This window comes from Euleptes europaea, chromosome 14 (genome assembly GCF_029931775.1).
Source record: "Euleptes europaea isolate rEulEur1 chromosome 14, rEulEur1.hap1, whole genome shotgun sequence".
NCBI classification, from domain to species: domain Eukaryota; kingdom Metazoa; phylum Chordata; class Lepidosauria; order Squamata; family Sphaerodactylidae; genus Euleptes; species Euleptes europaea.
Genome location: NC_079325.1, coordinates 45505824 through 45527348, shown reverse-complemented (window position 1 = coordinate 45527348; position 21525 = coordinate 45505824). Strand labels below are relative to the sequence as shown.

Below are 21525 nucleotides of genomic sequence, written 5' to 3'. Positions count from 1 at the left end.
GTAATTCAGGGGAGAGACAAAGATCCATGAGACCCATATACCAGCAGAAGCCACTTGCATTAAATACCAAAACAAGTATCTAAGGCCGCAGAGTGGTAAGCTGCAGTACTGCAGTCCAAGCTCTGCTCACAACCTGAGTTCGATCCCAACAGAAGTTGGTTTCAGGTAGCCGGCTCAAGGCTGACTCAGCCTCCCACCCTTCCGAGGTCGGTCAAATGAGTACCCAGCTTGCTGGGGGTAAAGGGAAGATGACTGGGGAAGGCACTGGCAAACCACCCCACAAAACAAAGTCTACCTAGGAAACGTCGGGATGTGACATCACCCCATGGGTCAGGAATGACCCGGTGCGTGCACAGGGGACCTTTACCTTTTTATAGTACACTACGAACATATCTTAGTTTGATACCTGTTGTGACTTACTCTTTAAGACCCAGAAACTACCAAAACTACTACATTGGGGGGGGTATTTTCCCCACCGTCGGAGGAGAAACATGAAGACCTAGTTGTTAATTTATCTGATTATGTTCTTTCTGATACTGAGAAAAAGGTTTTAAATTTAGGTTTGGGATATGTACCCTGCCACAAATATTCGGGAACGCAGACGCGTATTGATTTATATAAACTTGTAAGATTGATCAGATTGAAAGACTTCTTTAAGGGTAGACAAACTGACAGGGTAGGTTTTAGGATTAAATCCTCCTTTGTACCGCCTGTCCAAAATCCCTTAACGGAGACCTTTTATCACTTAGTGTTACGAGATTTACAAAAACTTGAAAGGAAGAAAAATATACTACAAAAATAATTTGTCTGCAGATGAGAAGGACGCGTTAGAAAAATTAATGAAAAATTCAGCCATTGTTATCAAGCCTGCGGGGCTACTGTTATCCTCCGGGCGCAGGATTATGACAATGAGTGTTTAAGACAATTAAACCAAGTGGAGTTCTATGAGAAAATATCGCGAGATCCAACAAAATCTGTTTTGAATGTTGTTAAAACTGTTATTTTGGCAGCCTTAGCTTTAGACTATGTAACTAAAAAAGAAGCTGACTTCCTGTTAAATAAATATCCAAAAATGCCAATTTTTTATGTTCTGCCTAAGATTCATAAAAACTTACTCCATCCTCCTGGGAGACCAATAATCTCTGGAATAAATGGGATTCTAGATCCCATCTCAAAATTTCTTGAATATCACCTACATAAATATGCCACAGAAACTCCATCCTATATATTAGATACTGGCTATTTTATACAGAAAATAGAAGGTTTGAAGATTCCGTTTGATGCAATTTTAGCCACCTTTGATGTAGTATCAGTATATACAAATGTACCTCTTGAGGAGGTTAGAACTATTATAGAAGACGAGCTTAATAGTCGTGATGTTAAAGTTCCACCTACACATTTTCTTATGAATTTGTTGGACCTCCTGTTTGAGAACAATTATTTCAGATTTAAACAACATTTGTATAGACAAATAAAGGGGGTGGCTATGGGCTCTGCGGTGGCGCCTTCTATTGCAAATATTTTTATGATTTCTTTTGAGTTTGCTTATATTTTTGGAAGTGATATATTTAACCAGTATGTACTGTATTTGCCAGATTTGTGGATGATTTGGTGATGATCATAGACAATGAGACCAGTTATGAATTATTGTTGAATATGTTGAATGGTGCAGATCCTAATATTAAGTTTGAGGGCAAAATGCACCAACATAGCATTAACTTTCTGGATATTAATATCAATAAAAGTGATGAGGGGGAGATATGGGTTTCGCCATATAAAAAACCAACTAATAGAATTTGGTTGTATGGTCCTGATTTATTTATTGTTGCTGCAAAAGAAAGTGTATGAATTATATGGTTTATGTGAAGTAACATAACCAAGAAATCCTATGTAAAATACTTAAGAGAAGTATTACACACTTGCAAAGATTTTTTGTTGTTGGTTTTCTTTATGTATATTTTTAAGCCATAGTGACTGCATATATTTGACTAACTTCCTATACTGTGGTCCAAGTGTAATATTGTTATGACCCAACTTTAAGCAGCAGACTTGATATGTGACTGCTGATCAGATTTATATTCATATCAATTACAAAATAGAATTAAAAGATACAGTACCTAAAACTATGAGACATATAATTCTTAAATAGATAAATAAATTAGCTAAAAACCAAACCAGGTCTGGAAAAGATTGGAGCAAAGCACTTAAGGGAGAATCAAACTGGCTTTCAATCACCTTTCCTTCCCCTCCCCACAACAGATACCCTGTGCGGTGGGACTGAGAGAGTTCTAAGACAGCTGTGACTAGCCCAAGGTCACCCAGCTGGCTTAATGTGGAGGAGTGGGGAAACCAACCTGCTTCACCAGATTAGCTTCCGCCGCTCATGAGGAGGAGTGGGGAATCAAACCCGGCTCTCCAGATTAGAGTCCACCGATCTTAACCACTACACCGTGCTGACTGTGCCCAATGCTGCCTGAAAAAGTGTTCCAGTTTTGAAGCAAAAGGTGGAAAACAGCCTTGAAGTGTAAGCACAGTTTGCCATTTTAGATAAAACAAAAATCTACGGCTTCCCCATGGAAGCTACCAATTGCTTCCAAGCATATACAGGGCTGAGAGAAAGCACAAGCACATGCCTCATTCATATAGTGTCTAGTCACGACTTGTCATAATATCCGAGCCATTGCAGACCAAGGGACTTACTAAGGTTGTGGCTCAATGGCAGACTTTGATGTTTTGCACACAGAAAGTCCCAGGTCCCTTGGCCTCTCCAGTTAAAACAATTTTAATTAACAATTGCTCCCTCTCTTTCTCTGTCTCTCTCTCTCTCTCTCTCAGAATCAGTACCAGGCAGAGTAGACAATACAGGTAGAGTACCCCTTATACGGACATCCCATATCTGGAATGAACCGAAAACCAGACCCTTCGAGCCGGCATGCAGGCAGATACGTGCCACCTGCTTTCAATGTTTCCTCCCACCTAAAATAAATAAATAAATAAATGCAGTGTACCCAGCATCGTAGGTGGAGACTGAAAACCTGCCGTTGTTAGTTTGTTTGTTGCTGCTTTTGTTTAACAGCTGATACAGGTATTCTGGTGAGATAGTTACACCATTGCTTTCTGATGGTTCAGTGTACACACAATTATTTAAAAATATTGTTTAAAATTACATGCGGGTGATGTGTACAAAGTGCATATATGCACATGCAAAAATTCCCAAAAAATCCAATATACGGAAAGATCCCAAATACGGATGACTTCTGGTCCCAAGCAGTCTGGATAAGGGATACTCAACCTGTACTGAGCTTCATCATTCATGGGGAATCTGTACCCAGGATCACTGGGAATGGTGAAATCTGTGAATACTGGGAGGCAGGGTTCTTTGCTCCCCAGAAGCAAAACAACCAAGTTTCCTGCAAAATTTAATTACAGTCATGTAAATACAGGCTGGGAGGCACTTCATTATCAGGTGATTGGACAGCAAAGAAGTGAAATAATGAACCACAAATCCATGCATGGTGAGAATCTACTACAGATGGATCAGCGGTCTGACTCAGTAGAATATTTTCCATAACGATGCCAGGGCTGAATTTCTTCCATGTAAAAAACCCCCAATATTCTAGACACATCAACTCACACTGCCCGCCCTTTCTTCTTAATCCATCTTCATAACAAAGGGAAGTTTATTTATTGATCATCCCTCCCTACATTTCTCATGAACCATGTTTGAGTAAGATTCTGAAAGAGGCGATTTAACAATGTCTGAGACTCAAATCGGCAAAAGAAAATCTTCGGTTTTGAAGACTGAAAAGAAGGGGGCAAAGAAGGACGGGGGAAGATCAATACCGCAATTCGGGAGCAGATCCTAATGAATGCTGACATTAGCATAGAGTGGGCTGCATTGTTATTCTATAGCACTTGCTGGAGTGCAAAGGGAATTACAACTCACTCGCCTCTCATATATCCTCCTGACATTCCTTAGGCTGAAAGACAGCAGCTTGCCCAAGGCCATGCTAGGGGCCTTTCCCCCGCTCTCTCTGAACCTCTTTTAGCAGAACACACCAAGCTCATTTTAATGTCAGTTTGGATGAAAGGTGGGTTTACATTCACATTTCTAATAGGATGCCCTTCTCCCAGTCACCTGTGAATGGATGTATTCTTTCTCAAATGTACTATACGAGCATATCTAAGCACCAAGGGTACACTGAGTCCAGCGTACTGATACTAGGTTTGCCAACCTCCACGTAGTAGTTGGAGATCTCCTGCTGTTACAACTGCTCTCCAGCCGATAGAGATCAGTTCCCCTGGAGAAAATGGCTGCTTTAGCAATTGGACTCTATGGCATTGAAGTCCCTCCCCTCCCCAAACCCCGCCCTCCTCAGGATCCGCCCCAAAAAACTCCCTCTGGTGGCGAAGAGGGACCTGGCAAACCTAACTGTTGCCCACAGTTAAAGATGTACAGATACGCCGTTTTTCTTTTCTTTTTTCTTTTTGTTTGCTTGTCTACATTGCACTTGGGAATCTTTTTTGCCCATTTTGCCCATTTGCATTGCGAGTGTTCCCAATTTGAGAACATAAGAAAAGGCATGCTGGATCAGACCAAGGTCCATCAAGTCCAGCGGTCTGGTGGAGCGATTGCCATGCACATGATGATGTCATTTCCAGTGTGAAGCAGAAGTGCCGTCATCACACCAGGGGGACACTCTATCACTCTCCCCAAAACTCTATGTAAACCAGAGAATTTGGGGGGGAAGTGCTAGAGTGTCCCCTGGTGCAATGCAAGTGCTTCCGCATTGAAGAAGAAGAAGAAGAAGAAGAAGAAGAAGAAGAAGAAGAAGAAGAAGAAGAAGAAGAAGAGGAGGAGGAGGAGGAGGAGGAGGAGGAGGAGGAGGAGGAGGAGGAGTTGCTTTTTATACCCTGCTTTTCTCTACCATTAAGGAGACTCAAAGTGGCTTACAATCGCCTTCCCTTCCTCTCCCCACAACAAACACCTTGTGAGGTAGGTGAAGCTGAGAGAGTTCAGAGAACTATGACTAGCCCAAGGTCACCCAGCTGGCTTCATGTGGAGAAGTGGACAAACCAACCCAGTTCACCAGATTAGAGTCCGCTGCTCATGAGGAGGAGTGGAACATCAGTACAAATGGTATGACATCACTTGTGGTTGAATGGCCAGAAGTGGCGTTGCTGAGTTTGCAGTGCTCCAGGAATTTCCTAAATCTTCCATAGAGATTTGGGGAATTACTAGAAAGCTGCAGATACAGTGATGTCACTTCTGACTTCTCAACTAGAAGTAAATTCATGGTGTTTGTGATATTCCCCCTGCACAGAATCTGCCCACAGAAATCTCACAGAGACTATTGGAGGAGGGCTTGGCACTTCTACCAGGAACCCCCATCTTAGCTGGGCAAACACAGATCTCCTCATCACTAAATGGTGTATTATTAAGAGATATTCAAGAGTGATTAAATCAATTCCTCTTAAAATACCCTGAGGTGGGTTTTTTTTGGCAATCTGTTCGTGAAATGGTCATCAATACCAGAAGCAATGTGGACAATCTTGCTTCTTCTCCTGAAATCAATTTGTCCTCCTCCCCCCGCACAAACGTACACACACCCAGATGTGAAATGGTGCCTCTGCGTCTAACACCATTGTTTTTTTAAAAAATCACAAGTTTTATGAGGCCTCTAAATTTAAGAAAGCAATCGCCGATCCTGCCAGATGAGAACTGCAGGCCAAGGAGATGGGAAGGATGAGCAGAGAAAAAAACTGGAGGTGGTATGAGCGAGGGAGAGACAGAACATTTGAAGACTCGAGTCATCAGGGACAGCCTGACTGGGAAACTACTCAAGACGGCTTGGCAGGAACTGCAAAGTTCTGGTGCTGGAATTTGTATATTTATCGCAGATTTATAACCAGCCCCACGCCTAAGACATAGCTAAGGTGATAATATTTCCTCATTTCATTAAATCTTCACAACAGACTGGGTGACAGCAGCACTTGATGATTGGCTGTGCAGAAATACGAGGTTGGCTCACTTTGGCCATGAAGCCAATGTAGACAGGCTCCTCCCACTTCCGCCTAGGGTTGCCAACCTCCGGGTAGTGGCTGGCATTCTCCTGGGATTACAACTGATCTCCAGGCTGCAGAAATCAGTTCACCTGGAGAAAATAGCTGCTTTGGAAGGTGGACTCTATGACATTATACCCCAGTGTGGTGTAGTGGTTAAGATCGGTGGTTTGGAGTGGTGGACTCTGATCTGGAGAACCAGATTTGATTCCCCGTTCCCCCACATGAGCGGCGGAGGCTAATCTGGTGAACTGGATTTGTTTTCCCACTCCTACACATGAAGCCTGCTGGGTGACCTTGGGCTAGTCACACTCTCTCATCCCCACCTACCTCACAGGGTGTCTGTTGTGGGGAGGGAAAGGGAAGGTGATTGTAAGCTGGTTTGAGTCTCCCTTAAGTGGTAGAGAAAGTAGTATATAAAAACCAACTCCTCCTCCTCCTCTTCTTCTTCTTCGAAGTCTCTCCCATCTCCAAACTTCAGGCTACACCTCAAAATCTCCAGGGATTTAGCAACCCGGAACTGGTAACCCTACTTCTGCCTCATGCTGAAGTTGTTGTGAGCACTAGCCAGTCTCAAAGTGATTGAATGGACATGGGAAGGCAAGAGGCCACCCACCATTGTGGTTCAAGTGAGAGGACTGGAAGTGATGGTCTGTGCCCTCATAATTTCAGTGGGCTTTTGATAATAGGATTGCCAGCTCCGGGTTGGGAAATACGTGGAGATTGTTGGGGCAGAGCCTGAAAAGGGTGGGGTTTGGGGAGGGGAGGGACTTCAATGCCCTAGATTCCACAGTCCAGAGTGGCCATTTTCTCCAGGTGAACTATTTCTGTCGGCTGGAGATCAGTTGTAATAGCAGGAGATCTCCAGCTAGTACCTGGAGGTTGGCAACCCTATCTGGCAGCAATACGGCTGCCAGCTTTGGGTTGGGAAATACCTGGAGATTTTTGGGGTGGGGCCTGAGGAGGGTGGGGTTAGGGGAGGGACTTCAAAGCTGTATAATGCCATAGATTCCACAGTCCAGAGTGGCCATTTTCTCCAGGTGAATTGATCTCTGTTGTCTGGCACCAACTACCCCAGAACACATGAAGTGTGAGTCACCGTTGGCTTAACTAGGCTGCTTGGTAAGTTTGTTCCTAATACACTCTTCAGTGTGATCAGTTAAACGATTTGATCAGCTAAAATGGTATATTAATCAAGAAGCAGAGGTTTGTTTTTAAAACTTGATTATTTTCATACAAGAACTCCTAAAGACGGTGGTATCTGGCACCATTTTAGAAGTAATTCTTGTTCTTCTCCCCATCCCCATCTGAGAAGAGTCATTTTCTCTTCTGTTTCACACACAGGAGGGAATATTTCTTCCAAATGCTTCTTAGAAAATGTATTCTCTCACACACAGGAGATAATTATTTATTCTTTGTTCTTTTAACTGTAAGGTATTTTGACCTATCAAAGAGGCTTCCTGCAAGAGGTAGAAACCTCCTGCCACCAACTCTTCTTGCACACTGCCATAGGACAAAAAAAAAAGTGGTGTCACACATGAAACGATATAACTTCTGGGGGAAACCCGGAAGTGGCCTTACGCTGCTCTAGAAATCTCCAGAAACTTTATGGTTTTACCACTGAGTTTCTGGTGATTCCTTGAGCAACATCAACATTGAGTTATTCCTGGAAGTGATGTCATGGTGCATGTGACAACATTCTCCCCCCAGGTCCCCACTCCCCAGGCTCCCATGAACATATGAAGCTGCCTTCAACTGAATCAGACCCTTGGTCCAACAAAGACAGTATTGTCTACTTAGATCAGCAGTGGCCCTCCAAGGTCTTAAGCTGAAGTCTTTCACATCACCTACTTGCCTAGTCCCTTTAAATGGAGATGTCGGGGATTGAACCTGGGACCTTCTGCATGCCAAGCAGATGCTCTACCATGAGCCACAGCCCCTCCCCAGAAAAAGGCAGTTGCCAGGCAAACTTGGCAACCTTAGAGAGACAATATATAAGTATTTTCAATAAATATTTCAGACAGTTACATACCAGCATCAAACTATTAAGTTTCTTGGTGATCAGGAACCTGGATTCCCATCCCCACCCCCAAAAAATCTTACAGTGAAAAGGAGAGCTATCAACAACTACACCCAAGGGGATATAAATATAAATACAGAAAAGTTTGAATTGGATTGTGGCCTGAATATTTCTCTCTTTCTCAAACTGCTGGAAATCTCCTTTTAGATCAAGAAGACAAAGATGTATATCTATAACAAAAGAAAAGAAAAAAGAAATCAATGAAGACAGTGTGTTCTGACCTAGATACAAGGCATCCGATCACTGAAACAAGATGAGTAAACTCAGAGGCCTAAGAAAGGCGAGATCAAGTTTCAAACGAGAGGTCCAGTTTGTGGACGTCTGGCCAAGTCCCACTGCAGGAGATGGATGGAGACAGAGGGAGACCCACTGGAATGAAGGCTGCAGGGTGGCGTCTGGGAACACTGGAGAAGAGGAAAGCAGGGATCCAGATTGCTCCCCTCCCCCTTTTTTCTGAGTTCATAAAGTACAATCCGAGGCAGCCTCCCTCCAGCCCATGAAAGTTTGGGCTACAAAAAAATCTGCTTGTCGTTCAGATACCGCAAGACGCTTTTATGCTTTTGCTGCAATAGACCTATAGGGCTGTCCTGCAGATATAACTGAAGTTGTCATAAGGAAGGCGTTATGACTCAGGTTCAGAACATGCATTTACATACAGAAGGGACCATGTTCAATCCCTAGCCTCTGCAGCTAAAAACATCTCACCTATCAGGTCTTGCCCTTCTTGCCTGAGACATTAGAAAGACACTACTGGTCAGACTGATGAAGAAGAAGAGTTAGTTTTTATATGCCGACTTTCTCTACCACTTAAGGAAGAATCAAACCGGCTTACTGTCACCTTCCCTCCCCACAGCAGACACCCTGTGAGGTAGGTGGGGCTGACAGAACTCTAAGAGCTGTGATTAGCCCAAGGTCACCAAGCTGGCTTCATGTGTAGGAGTGGGAAAACCAACCCGGTTCACCAGATTAGCCTCTGCCGCTCATCTGGAAAAGGTTCTCCAGATCAGAGTCCACCACTCCAAACCACCGCTCTTAACCACTGCACCACACTGGATAATACTGAAGTAGGTGGGCCAGTAGTCTACCTGGGTATAGGGCAATTACAGATGTTCACATGTTGAGCTAGATGGGCCTTGTCAGGCTGAGATAATATGTGCTATACATAGGGTTGCCAACTTCTCCAAACCCTTCCTGGAACCCAGAGATGGAACGGTTTGGGGAAGGGAGGGGACAGGAGGGACCTCATCAGTGTATAACACCATGGAGTCCACCCTCCAAAGCAGCCATTTTCTCCAGGGGAACTGATCTCTGTTGCCTGGAGATCAGTTGTAATAGCGGGAGATCTCCAGCTACAACCTGGAAGTTGTCAACCCTAGGGTGGAGCCTGAGGAGGGCCGGGTTTGGGAAGGGGAGGGGCTTCAATGGAGTTTAATGCCATAGAGTCCACCTTCCAAATCATCCATTTTCTCCAGGTGAACTGATTTCTGTCGCTTGGAGATCAGCTGTAATTCCAGGAGCTCCCCAGGCCCCACTTGGAAGCTGGCAGCTCTAACAGTTCAGTTCCAGCCCTGTCTAGGATTGCCAACCTCCAGGTACTAGCTGGAGATCTGCAATTACAACTGATCTCCAGCCAATAGAGATCAGTTCACCTGGAGATAATGGCCGCTTTGGCAATTGGGCTCTATGACATTGAAGTCCCTCCCCTCCCCATACCCCGCCCTCATCAGGCTCCGCCCCAAAAACCTCCCACCAGTGGTGAAGAAGGACCTGGCAACTCTAGCCATGTGTGCAAATGAGGCAGAATGCGGGGTTTGCTGTTAAAGACACAGATCCGAATCCCTGCTGAGCTCTAAAGCTGGCACTCATTCATAGCCTCTTTCTTTCTCTTTTCTAATCTTTCTTTTTACAAGGAGATCAAGGGTGTGTGTGCAGACGTCCCCCTCCCATTTTATTTTCCCAACACCCTTGTGAAAGAGGTGAGGCCCGAGGCCACCCAGTGAGCTTTATGGAGATCTGAGGTCCCCTAAATCTAGCCCTGTGTCCTGTCGGTTTCACCATGCTGCCTCTTTCATGGGATTGCCGTGAAAATAAATTAGAACCGAAAAGCACTTTGTCTGGGAGCTGAGGAGTATGATAGAAATGATAAAGATTTTTTTTTTTCACGCAGTGGGAGTGTGCACTCTAGAGCAGCCTGTTTAATTCCATTATTGGGGCAATGTGGATTGAACCTGGGCCGTGAAAGCCTCCAGAAGACAAAAGAGGTGGAAATAATCTACTGACATTTTCCCACGTGGGTTAAATGCCCCATCCGTTCCCCATTCAATGAGAACTCCCCGGCCTCTGCCAGCGATGCCAAAGGTCACCCGCCCTTTCTCCTTTTCCCCTTGATCGGACCTTCTGAAGCTGGAAGTCTATGGGTGGTAAAGAGCCAGGAGGGTGGGAGGGGAGGGAGGGGAAGAGGAGGAGGAAGGAGAGAGGAGAGGCTGGCTGGCTCACCTCTGCTCAGCTGGGCTGTAGGTCTGTCCGCTCCGGCAGCTGCTGACGGTGATGGGGTCAAAGTTGTGGAAGGAGCGCAGGGCCACCCCAGAGATGGCCACAAATGGAGAGCTGAAGGTGATCAGGATCGCCTGGGTGTGGTAGAAATGCTGGCTGAGGTCATGGATGACGGGAATTATCAAGGGGTTTTTCCTGCAGCTCAAGCCATGGACCCCTGTCAGAAGGAGGACAAGAGTGGGAAGGGGAAGGGGAGGGAGTAGACAGTGTTTAACGTAGCCATTCTCCTTCTTTTCCAGCAGTAAAACATCTCAGCTGCTTTGCAAAGAAAGAAAGAAAGAAAGAAAGAAAGAAAGAAAGAAAGAAAGAAAGAAAGAAAGAAAGAAAGAAAGAAAGAGAGAGAGAGAGAGAGAGAGACAGAAGAGAGAGAGAGAAAGAGCTAGAGAGAGAGAAAAGAAAGAAAGAACGAGAGAAAGGAAGAAAGAAAGAAAGAAAGAAAGAAAGAAAGAAAGAAAGAAAGAAAGAAAGAAAGAAAGAAAGAAAGAAAGAAAGAAAGAAAGATGGCTTTACAAATGTCAATAAAAAGATTGATGCATATCACTTGCTGAACAAAAGACCTGTTGGGGAGTGGCAGGGGAAATGGAAACTTGACTATGATTATGCAAAAATATAACTTCCATATTTTGTAGCAGAACAATTAGAAAGGGATTAAGTTCGCATATAGCAGCTAGAACACATGCAGGTTTTAATAACAGGATTTAGTTATCTTCACTTTGATTAATTTTATGCTTAAGGTATAGGGTTATAAAGTATAACCAAATAGGTTCTTTTAGGTTATCCGGGCTGTGTGACCGTGGTCTTGGTATTTTCTTTCCTGATGTTTCGCCAGCAGCTGTGGCAGGCATCTTCAGAGGAGTAACACTGAAGGACAGTGTCTCTCCACTGAAGATGTTACTCCTCTGAAGATGTCTGCCACAGCTGCTGGCGAAATGTCAGGAAAGAAAATACCAAGACCACAGTTACACAGCCCGGATAACCTACAAGAACCAATGAACTCTGACCGTGAAAGCCTTCGACAATATTAAGTAATGTTATAGTTTGTAAAACAGCATAAAGGGTCTTAAAAATCTTATATAATGGGATCGCTTGTGTTGAATATTTTTATTATCTTAGTAGATACTGAAGGTAGGTAACAGATGGCTCCTTTAGGAAGATTTGATATTGTCAGTGAGGGCATGCAGTCGAGCCCTGGATAGCAAGCTCAATGATTTCCCCTCCACCTTTCTTCCCGTGGGAAAGTCTCTCCAGCTTGGGAGAGAGGTGCAATACCTAGAGACCCCTTGAATCCCCTTTCAAAGTAACTTCCCTATTGTAAATTCTGCTCTGATCTCAAGTTGTGAATTCACTGGAATCCGCTCTCTCTTGATGTGGAGAGATCTCTGATGTTTTGCATTTCAAAGCGTTTACGTGTAAACATCCTAGAGTGTGCATCCTATAAAACTGACTTCCACATGTATTGCATCATTCTAACCTTAGTTTCCTTTAGACTGCTGTACTCGTTACTTTTGGGAATAAAGCCTTTTAAAAGTCTCTGCAAACGTCTGGAGTGAAGTTGATAATTCCTGAGATGCAACGGAGTCACAGAGTCTGACAGTAGGTTAGAATCAACAGCTTTCTTTTTTATTTTTGTGTTAGGAGTTAGTATTAGTATGTCCGCACAAGCCTCGGTTCCGTTCACCGCGGGAGAGGAAATTCGGCAGACCCTCATCGATATTGAGGTTGGCCGGGAAGAAGCAACCCTGGAGCAGCGCCCAACCGGGCCTACCGATGTCCCTGGGAGGCCGACGTGGACCCCCCTGCTCTCGGGAGCCGGACAGCGGCAGAGGGTCTTACCCAGTGAAAGGGCAGCGTTGGAACCAGGGGGCGACTTATACCGAGGGCTGCTGACTGCTTGGTATGGAGAGGGGGAAGGGTGGAAGGAGCCCACGCTCGCCCGCACCCCTGCCCTCACCACAGAGGAGGCTACCCTGCTACGCGGACAGAACCAGATGCTCATCCTACAGAACCGGGACCTGCAGACCCAGCTAGACACCCTGCAGCGGGACCTGGTGGCTGTTCTGGGGGTGGTGAGAGGGCTCGGACAATCCTTGCAGCAACCTCAAGCGGATTGGCGGCCCACTACGGAACCGCTCGTCGTTGGGGAGGCATCCACGCCAAGACGCCCTACAGCCAGAGATCTGAAAGTGTCTTTCGACGGGTCCAGCTCACAGTTGCCCCACTTCCTACTTCTCCAGTTTCATGAAGGACCAAGGAGAGACTTTTGCCTCTGAAGAAGCCCGGGTCAGGTACGTGATCAGCCTTCTGGAAAAAGAGGCGGTAGAATGGGCCGTGACGGCGGCAGAAACTATGCCTAGGGCTTTGACATCTTTGGAGGAATTTTTGGCTGCCCTGCAATGCCGTTTTGAGGATCCCCACAGGGGAGAGAAGGTGAAGATTGCCATGCGTCGTTTGAGACAGGGGGCCCGCTTAGTGAGTGAGTACGCACAGGACTCTTTATCCCTATCATGCAAGATACGAGAGTGGAGTGAAGCCACCAAGGTCCAGCACTTCCGCGAAGGACTACGGTGGGAAGTGCTGGATGGCTGCTTAACCTTGGGAGATCCAGAGTCAGTAGAGGAGTGGATAAGTTTAGCGGCCTTGGTGGAGAATCGCAAGCTGACCCTCCAGTTCTCCAAGGATCGTCCTTCGAAGGTGACCCCCATCCCTCCCGCGAGAGGGGACAACGCAACGGACCCGCGACGAGATGGAAGACACCGAGGCGTCTCCAGTCTCGACAGGGCGCGTCGTTTCAGAGAAGGAGCTTGTCTCCAGTGTGGGAAGATGGGTCATTTTGCAGCGAAGTGTACCAGCACGTCCACAGAAGGGACGGGCAACCGAGCGACCCAAGAGTCGACCCCACCTATAGGGGGCTTAATGCGATTACAGAGACTAACGCCTATCCCATTCCCTTGATCCCGGATCTCCTGAATGCTCCCGGAGTACAGTTACTTTGTGGATGTATTTGAGGGGACGGACTGTGACTTGTTACCTCCTCATCGCATGATGGATTGTGCCATCGAACTGACTAAAGACGTTAAACCGTCCAAAGCCCGAGTTTATTCCATGAGTCCTCAAGAGAAAGCAGTGCTGCGAGAATTTTTAGACAAGAACCTGAAGCGGGGGTTCATATGGCCGTCCAAGGTGGCGTTTTCTTCTCCCTGTTTCTTTGTGAAGAAGAAGGGTACATCTGACCTTAGACTGTGCGTAGACTATAGGGGGCTTAACGCGATTACAGAGACTAACGCCTATCCCATTCCCTTGATCCCGGATCTCCTGAATGCTCTACAGGAGGGCTGTGTATTCTCTAAAACTGATCTGGTGGAAGCCTACTACAGAGTCCGGATTAAGGAGGGGGACGAAGCAAAAACAGCCTTTTCTTGTTATTATGGTTTGTTTGAATTTCTGGTAATGCCCTTCGGTCGGTCTGGGGGGCCATCATGCTTCATGCAATTAATTAATGAGATTCTACACGATCTCCTATTTCGAGGAGTTATAGTTTACTTAGATGATGTACTGATTTACTCCAGGGACCCCAAAGAACACCGTGAGTTAGTGCGGGAGGTTCTGAGGTGTTTAAGGGAGAATCATTTGTATGCTAAGTTGTCAAAATGTGTGTTCAATCAGGACCAGTTGTCGTTCCTCGGATATGTGGTATCCCCCCCAAGGTTTGATCATGGACCCTGAGAAGGTGCAGGAGGTATGGGAGTGGGAGCCCCCCAGAACTCGCAAACAGGTTCAGCAGTTCTTGGGGTTCGCTAACTTTTACATAAGTTTTATTTAGGATTTCGCCCAAATAGCCTTACCAATTACTGATTTGCTTAAAACCAAAGGGAAGGGGCCAGAGGCCACTTTTGCACAATACCAGGTGCCTTGGACCGCCTGGTGCAAGGCGGCTTTTGAAACTCTTAAGGAGCGCTTTACCTCCGAACCTGTTCTGGCTCACCCAGATTATTCCAGGCCATTCACCCTGCAGGTGGATGCCTCAGATAAGGTGATGGGAGGTGCGCTCCTTCAGAGGGATGACCAAGGGAGACTTAAACCCTGCACATATTTTTCTAAGAAGTTCTCTGGGCCTGAGCTCAACTGGCCGATTGGGGAAAAAGAGGCCATGGCGATTAAGCATGCACTCACAGTCTGGCGACAGTTCCTGGAGGGGGCGGCCGAGCCCTTTGAGGTCTGGACTGATCACCGGAACCTTGAGGCGATTTTGGGTCAGCAGAAGCTGTCCGCCAAACAGCTGCGCTGGGCGGACTTCTTCTCTAAGTTTCGCTTCACCATCAAACACATGCCCGGGAAAGAAAACTGCCTAGCAGACGGGCTATCTCGCATGCCGCAATATGAGTGTAGGTTCGAGCGGCCGGTGGGTTCTCTTTTCACACGGGAGCACCTGGGTTTGACTCCGGAGGGGAATAGCGCAGGAGTTCTGACCAGAGCGCAAACCCGCCCTGCGGCCAGAGGGTCAACTCCAAGTCCCTCTCAAGAGGTGGTCGCTCCCACCTCCTCACCCCCGGCAGCCCCTGGGGAACTTCCGTCTGCAGCCCCTGGGGAGAGGGGGGAACCCTCTCAGATAGAGCGGGGGAACAGGGCTGAGGAACCGGTGCCCACCTCCTCTCAAGAGTCGGATGCTGCTGTCTCCCAACTCTGGACAATTCCAAAAAGCCTCCCAGAGACCGTCAAGAAGAAGTGGGGGGAGGCTCTTCAGCGGGAGCGGGGGGAAGAATCTCTCCCGTCCCAGGTGACGGACGAGAATGGTACCCGTAAGGACAAACATTACGTGCCCAGGGAGCTGTGGCGAGAGGTATTGGAAATGAGCCACAGTTCAACTACGGGGGGACATTTCGGGTTTGTGAAATCTTTGCACCTAATAAGAAGGCAGTTTTGGTGGCCGGGGATGCGCCAAGACATCGATGGGTTCATAAAATCCTGTCCTGTGTGCATGACAAGCAAACACTTGATGGGAAAGCCTCCGGGATTACTGAAATCCCTAGAAACTCCAGAGGCACCCTGGCGGGTGATTGGGATGGATTTTATAACAGATCTCCCGTCCAGCCAGGGGAAGACAGTTCTGTGGGTAATCACGGATCTCTTCTCTAAACAAGTTCATCTCGTGCCGTGCGAAGGAATGCCATCTGCGCACAAACTGGCTCGCTTGTTCGTGCACCACATATTCAAACTACACAGATTTCCGCGGAAGGTGGTGAGTGATAGGGGCTCCATGTTTGTGTCTAAATTCTGGAGAGCGTTTTTAGGACTTGTGGGTGTACAACTGGGATTGTCTTCTGCCTATCACCCTCAGACGGATGGGCAGACCGAAAGGGTTAATGCGGTGGTAGAATGCTACTTGCGTTGTTTTGTTAATTACCACCAAGACAATTGGGTTGACCTGCTGCCTTTGGCAGAATATGCCTACAATAACTTGGTACACTCTGCAACCGGGATAAACCCGTTTAAAGTGGTCTACGGGATAGATTTTGGACCCCTGGGGGCAGTACCCCCCCCCGCCGGAAGACGATCCCCCCGAGGTGACTAGATGGGCCAACACAGTAAGGAACACTTGGCCCTGGCTTGTAAAAAACTTGGAACAGGCCAAAGACAGATACAAGGCGCAAGCAGACAAACACAGGGCACCCCAGTGGGAATTGAAGGTCAGAGAGAAGGTGTACCTCTCCACCAAAAATCTCAGGTCTCTACGCCCATGCAGAAAGCTAAGTCAAAAGTTTGTGGGACCGTTCCCAATCGCCCGAGTTATCAATGACGTTACTTTGGAGTTGGAACTACCCAAAACCTTACAAGGGGTGCACCCGGTTTTTCATGTAAGTCTGTTAAAACCCTTTATAACGGCCCCCGGGTGGCATCCCGAGCCCGCAACTGCAAACCCGATCATGGTGCAAGGAGAATAGCACTTTGAGATCTCCAAGGTGATAGACTCTCGGGTGGGCGACTGGAATATCTCGTACGTTGGAAACATCTGAATTCCAGTCACGATGAGTGGGTGTCCGTGGTACACGTACAAGCTCCCACCCTGGTAGCGGAGTTCCATCGTCACTACCCTGCCAAACTGGGAAACCCCGGGGGGAGGAGGTCTTTGGGGAGGCGGAGTGTCAGCAAGGGCATGCAGTCGAGCCCTGGATAGCAAGCTCAATGATTTCCCCTCCACCTTTCTTCCCGTGGGAAAGTCTCTCCAGCTTGGGAGAGAGGTGCGATACCTAGAGACCCCTTGAATCCCCATTTCAAAGTAACTTCCCTATTGTAAATTCTGCTCTGATCTCAAGGTGTGAATTCACCGGAATCCGCTCTCTCTTGATGTGGAGAGATCTCTGATGTTTTGCATTTCAAAGCGTTTACGTGTAAACATCCTAGAGTGTGCATCCTATAAAACTGACTTCCACATGTAGTGTATCATTCTAACCTTAGTTTCCTTTAGACTGCTGTACTCGTTACTTTTGGGAATAAAGCCTTTTAAAAGTCTCTGCAAACGTCTGGAGTGAAGTTGATAATTTCTGAGATGCAACGGAGTCACAGAGTCTGACAGATATACTGTTGTGTAAGTGTGCTGTGTTTGATTTTGTAATTTCTTTTTTCATATATGTATATATATATGTATATATATATATATGTATATATATATATATGTGTGTGTATATATATATATATATATATATATATATATATATATATATATATTTAAGATCGATGCGTGAAATGGCAGGCCAAAGAGTTCATCTTGGAGGAGATCCACAAACATACTGGTGCCCCAGCCTGGTGTTTCAAGATGGAATCAAGAGTGGATCAACAAGTAAACCTCCCAACCTGCTGTTTCCCACACACTCCACACTTACACAACACACATTGGCTCCTATGCTTGCCAACCCCCAGGTGGGGGCTAGAGATCTCTTAGAATTACAACTGATCTCCGAACTAAAGAGATCAGTTCCTCAGTGGGGGTGGGTGGGTGGGGGAACCTGCTTTGGAGGGAGGACTCTGTGGTATCTCATCCCTGCTGAAGTCCCTCTCCTCCTCAAACCCCACCTTCCCAAATCTCCAGGAATGTCCCAACCTGGAGTTGGCAACCCTAGCTCACACAGAATCGCTGCAGCAGCTTGCCACTTTATGTATGCAACCTTTTAACTCACATCAAGCACATAGTCTGGAATGTGATATTGACCTCCCTTCAATGATTCACCGAGTCCTTACTGGGAATCTTCCAAGAAGGTTGTCAAAATGTTGTGTTTTGGCCCAGTTTCAGCCTGACTTTGTGCCAAATTCCACATAACATTGGGAGTTTCATGATTGTAACCACAAATGTGTAATTTGGCCTTTAAAAGCACCTGTACAGGGCATGGATTGGGACTGAAGCATTGGGAAAGTGGGGGTTAACTTTTCTCTGATCAAAAATGCCCCACAGCTGCTTTAAGCACTAGTCAAAGTACTTCCCCCCTATGGGATCTCAGCGAGGGGCATCTTCAACTGGGGAAACAGTGAAAAGGGGTCATTAAATTTCTCCCACTGGTGGGAGGTTTTTGGGGTGGAACCTGAGGAGGGCAGGGTTTGGGGAGGGACTTCAATGCCATAGAGTCCAATTGCCAAAGCGGCCATTTGCTCCAAGGGAACTGATCCCTATTGGCTGGAGATCAGTTATAATAGCTGGAGATTTCCAGCTAGTACCTGGAGGTTGGCAACCCTACCTATCACCCCCATCAGCTCTTTTGGCCCAAATGGTACATCTGGGCTTCCAGTCACAAAACTCCACTATTACATACATCATTGGGTCTTTTACTTGATAAGAGTGACATGTTTTACCTGTTTAGTAGACACTTACAGTATGTAGACAAACAGCCCATTCCTGAAGGGGGGAGCTCTTTCGGAGCAGGCATGACCCCATGGCGGTGTAGGTGCGACCTTATCACGGACTAATGTGGAACCAATGTCAGCGCGCGGAAAACACTTCAGTGTGTGGGCGCCACTGGCCGCCGCCAACACAGCCACGCCGGCAGGGCTTTCTCAGAAGCGGAAACCTGCGCCTGCATTGGGGGGGGGTGTTCCCAGGGCATTCCCGAGGGTGGAGCTGCCTTTAGGCAGCTTCCACAGCCCTTTCGCCCTGGGAATGCCCCCTTGAGCTGCGGAAGGGTTGCACCACCTTTTCTGGTGGTGCAGGCTCTTTTTTTTTTCAATAGGGCCTTTCCCCCCCCCCTTTTCCTTTAATTTTATTTTTAAATGGGGATTTTTGTGTCCGTGGCGGCCACCGCAGATCAAGATTGCGCTCAAATGCTGATAAGTGAGAGGTAAAGGGCGCAGCACAAAATATGGCAAAAAAAAAATCTTACCAAGGTCATGACTTTGGTCTTTTGTGTCAAGTAGTTGCACTGAGATGGTCTCTTGCTTCTGGTCATGGTAATCGGCTGGATCCAAGCCGTCTGTAACCAAGTGGATGATCACAGCCGCAGCGACCATTGGCTGTGAGAAGAGAGCCTGGGGAAAGAAGGAAGGGTAACCCATGGGGTCAGGAGCAGGGTGGTATGTGGTTCAACTGTATTTCACTGTATACTGTCCCTGTCTTTGGTAAACCACTGGCCTGGTTTTCCCCCTCTGAGGATGTTACTGTGGCTTGCTAGAAGTATCTCTTTTCAATTCCCTTTCTCTACAATTTCAGTCTCTCAATGGTGTTAGAACATACTGTAGAAAAATGGTGAGATTATATGTTCAGAGGAGGTACACCAGTTTCTGGGAAGCAAACAGCAGGGGAGGGCTACTGCTCTTATACCCTGCTTTCTCAGACTTTCCTGAAGCATCTGGCTAGTGCTAGGGTTGCCAGCTCTGGGTTGGGAAATACCTGGAGATTTTGGGGGTGGGGCCTGATAAGTGCGGGGTTTGGGGAGGGGAGGGACTTCAATCAGGTATAATGCCATAGAGTCCATCTTTCAAAGTAGCCATTTTCTCCAGGTGAACAGATCTCTATTGCCTGGAGATAGGGTGGCCGGGTGGCTTGGAATGGTGGGCAATTTGCCCACCAATCCATCGGCCGGCTCACAGCGAGGATCATGCTTGCTGGGTCACAAGCAACGCGGTCCTGTCACTTCTGGTTTATTTTATTTTTGGAAGCGACCGAGCACGACAAGGCTATTTGCCACTCGAGTGGAGGTTTGAGTGGTAAGTCATCCCATTGTGCTGTGGTGCTTCCGTAAGTAAACCGGAAGTGTCAGGAACGAGTTGCTCGCGGCCGCGCACACGCGATCCCTGCCCCACCATGTGATCCCTGTGATCCACCAGGGCTTTTCTTCTGTTCTCTTACCTTGAGCCAGTAAATGGTCTGGGTGTGGTTGGCAGTGCATGGATACCATGCATACTGAGACATCCCATCGCTGAAATCCTCACTGAAGTCCTTGGTTAGGCATGCCTGAATGAAAGAGAGGAGCTATCAGCCTTGATTCCAAATGCAACCAGGAAAAGGTCACTGTAGGCAAATGCACAGTTTCTGGCCCACTCAGCCAAACACAATCCACTGTTCCTAAATCGTGACCTACCCAAAGGCTGACAGACTCTCCCTAATTTTTTTGCAGGTAGCAATACCAGCAGGATAACCGAGGCCTTGGTTTCAGAGCATAGCTGTATTGGCCAGCAGTAGAACCATAAGATTCAAGGCCAGTAACACTTTAGAGCAGGGGTGTCAAACTCATTTGTAATGAGGGCCGAATATGACATAAATGACATTTGTTTGGGCCAGGCCATGAGTACCAGCACACATCAGCCATGTGTACCAGCTTGCAGCAGGCTCGCCAGCCCAGATCTGGACTGTGTGTGTGTGTGTGTGTCTGCCTTGTCTGGCATGTCCACAGTGGGCTAGCCAGCCCAAGTCAGGGTGTGTGTGGCTTCTGTGGCTAGAGAGCCCAGTGTATATCTCACCCTTCCCCGCCGCCTGCAGCTTCGGGGGCAGCGGGGAAGGTTGCTCTATGTGCTGGGCTGGAGCCCCTGCCTTCTGATCCCCACTGTCTGCAGACTCAGACCTCCATGTGGAGGTCCCAGCTGGCAAGTGGCATGGATTGGAAGGCCCCTGCAGCCAGAATCAGGAGAAGTGGGGAGCAGGGCTGGTGGCTGCCTCTGCTCAAAAGGCTAGATCCAGCCCATGGGCCTTAGAGATCAACAAGGCCTTGGTAGGCCACCATACATGGTTGGTGAATGTCTTTGGGTGGATGGGTCCTGTTGTGTATGTAAATAGGTGGGTAAGCAGGGGAAAACCTAGGAGCTTGAGTCCCAGACGAAGGCTCCTAAACCCTGCTTGCGCCATTGGCCCAAGCCAGCGAGCCCCATTGGCCCTAAGCCAGGTAGCACCATTGGCAACCCGGGGGTTGTTCCCCCCTATCAGGGGGGGAGTGGCAGCAAACGGGGGGAAATATAAGGGGGCCATTTTACACAGTTCTCAGTTCTGTTCTGTACTACAATAAAGCGTTGTGTTGGAACTCCGTCTTGACCTCATGTGTCCTCCCCACGCGGACGTAACAGTGGCGACGAAGGCTGGTAGGCAGTCCGGCTTGCTACTGAAATCACTCTCGCTGAAATCACCTTCGATTCTCCGCGACCTCACGGTGCCCAGTAGGCAGTCCAGCTCGCCTTGCTGAAATCCTTTTTGACACACAGCAGACGCAACACTTCGCTACTATGGCCACCCGAGGCTCACTGGAACCATTCGACTCAGCCAACCCCAGCGAGTGGGAGAGCTACGCGGACCGGGTTGCGTGCTTCATGGATGCCAATGACATTGATGACGACGGCAAGAAGCGTTCGATATTCCTCAG

General features: G+C 47.3%; 1 protein-coding gene across 1 annotated transcript in view; it reads right to left on the bottom strand.

Moving 5' to 3' along the window:
* The window catches only part of PAPPA (pappalysin 1), a 328178-nt gene that overhangs the window by 94842 nt on the left and 211811 nt on the right, over nt 1–21525 (bottom strand). Inside the window, exons 11-13 of the mRNA XM_056860765.1 lie at nt 20025–20129; nt 19060–19204; nt 10640–10853 (exon numbers count right to left, since the gene is read on the bottom strand). Of these exons, the coding sequence (XP_056716743.1) occupies nt 10640–10853; nt 19060–19204; nt 20025–20129 (464 nt within the window). The remainder of the gene's footprint in view (nt 1–10639; nt 10854–19059; nt 19205–20024; nt 20130–21525) is intronic.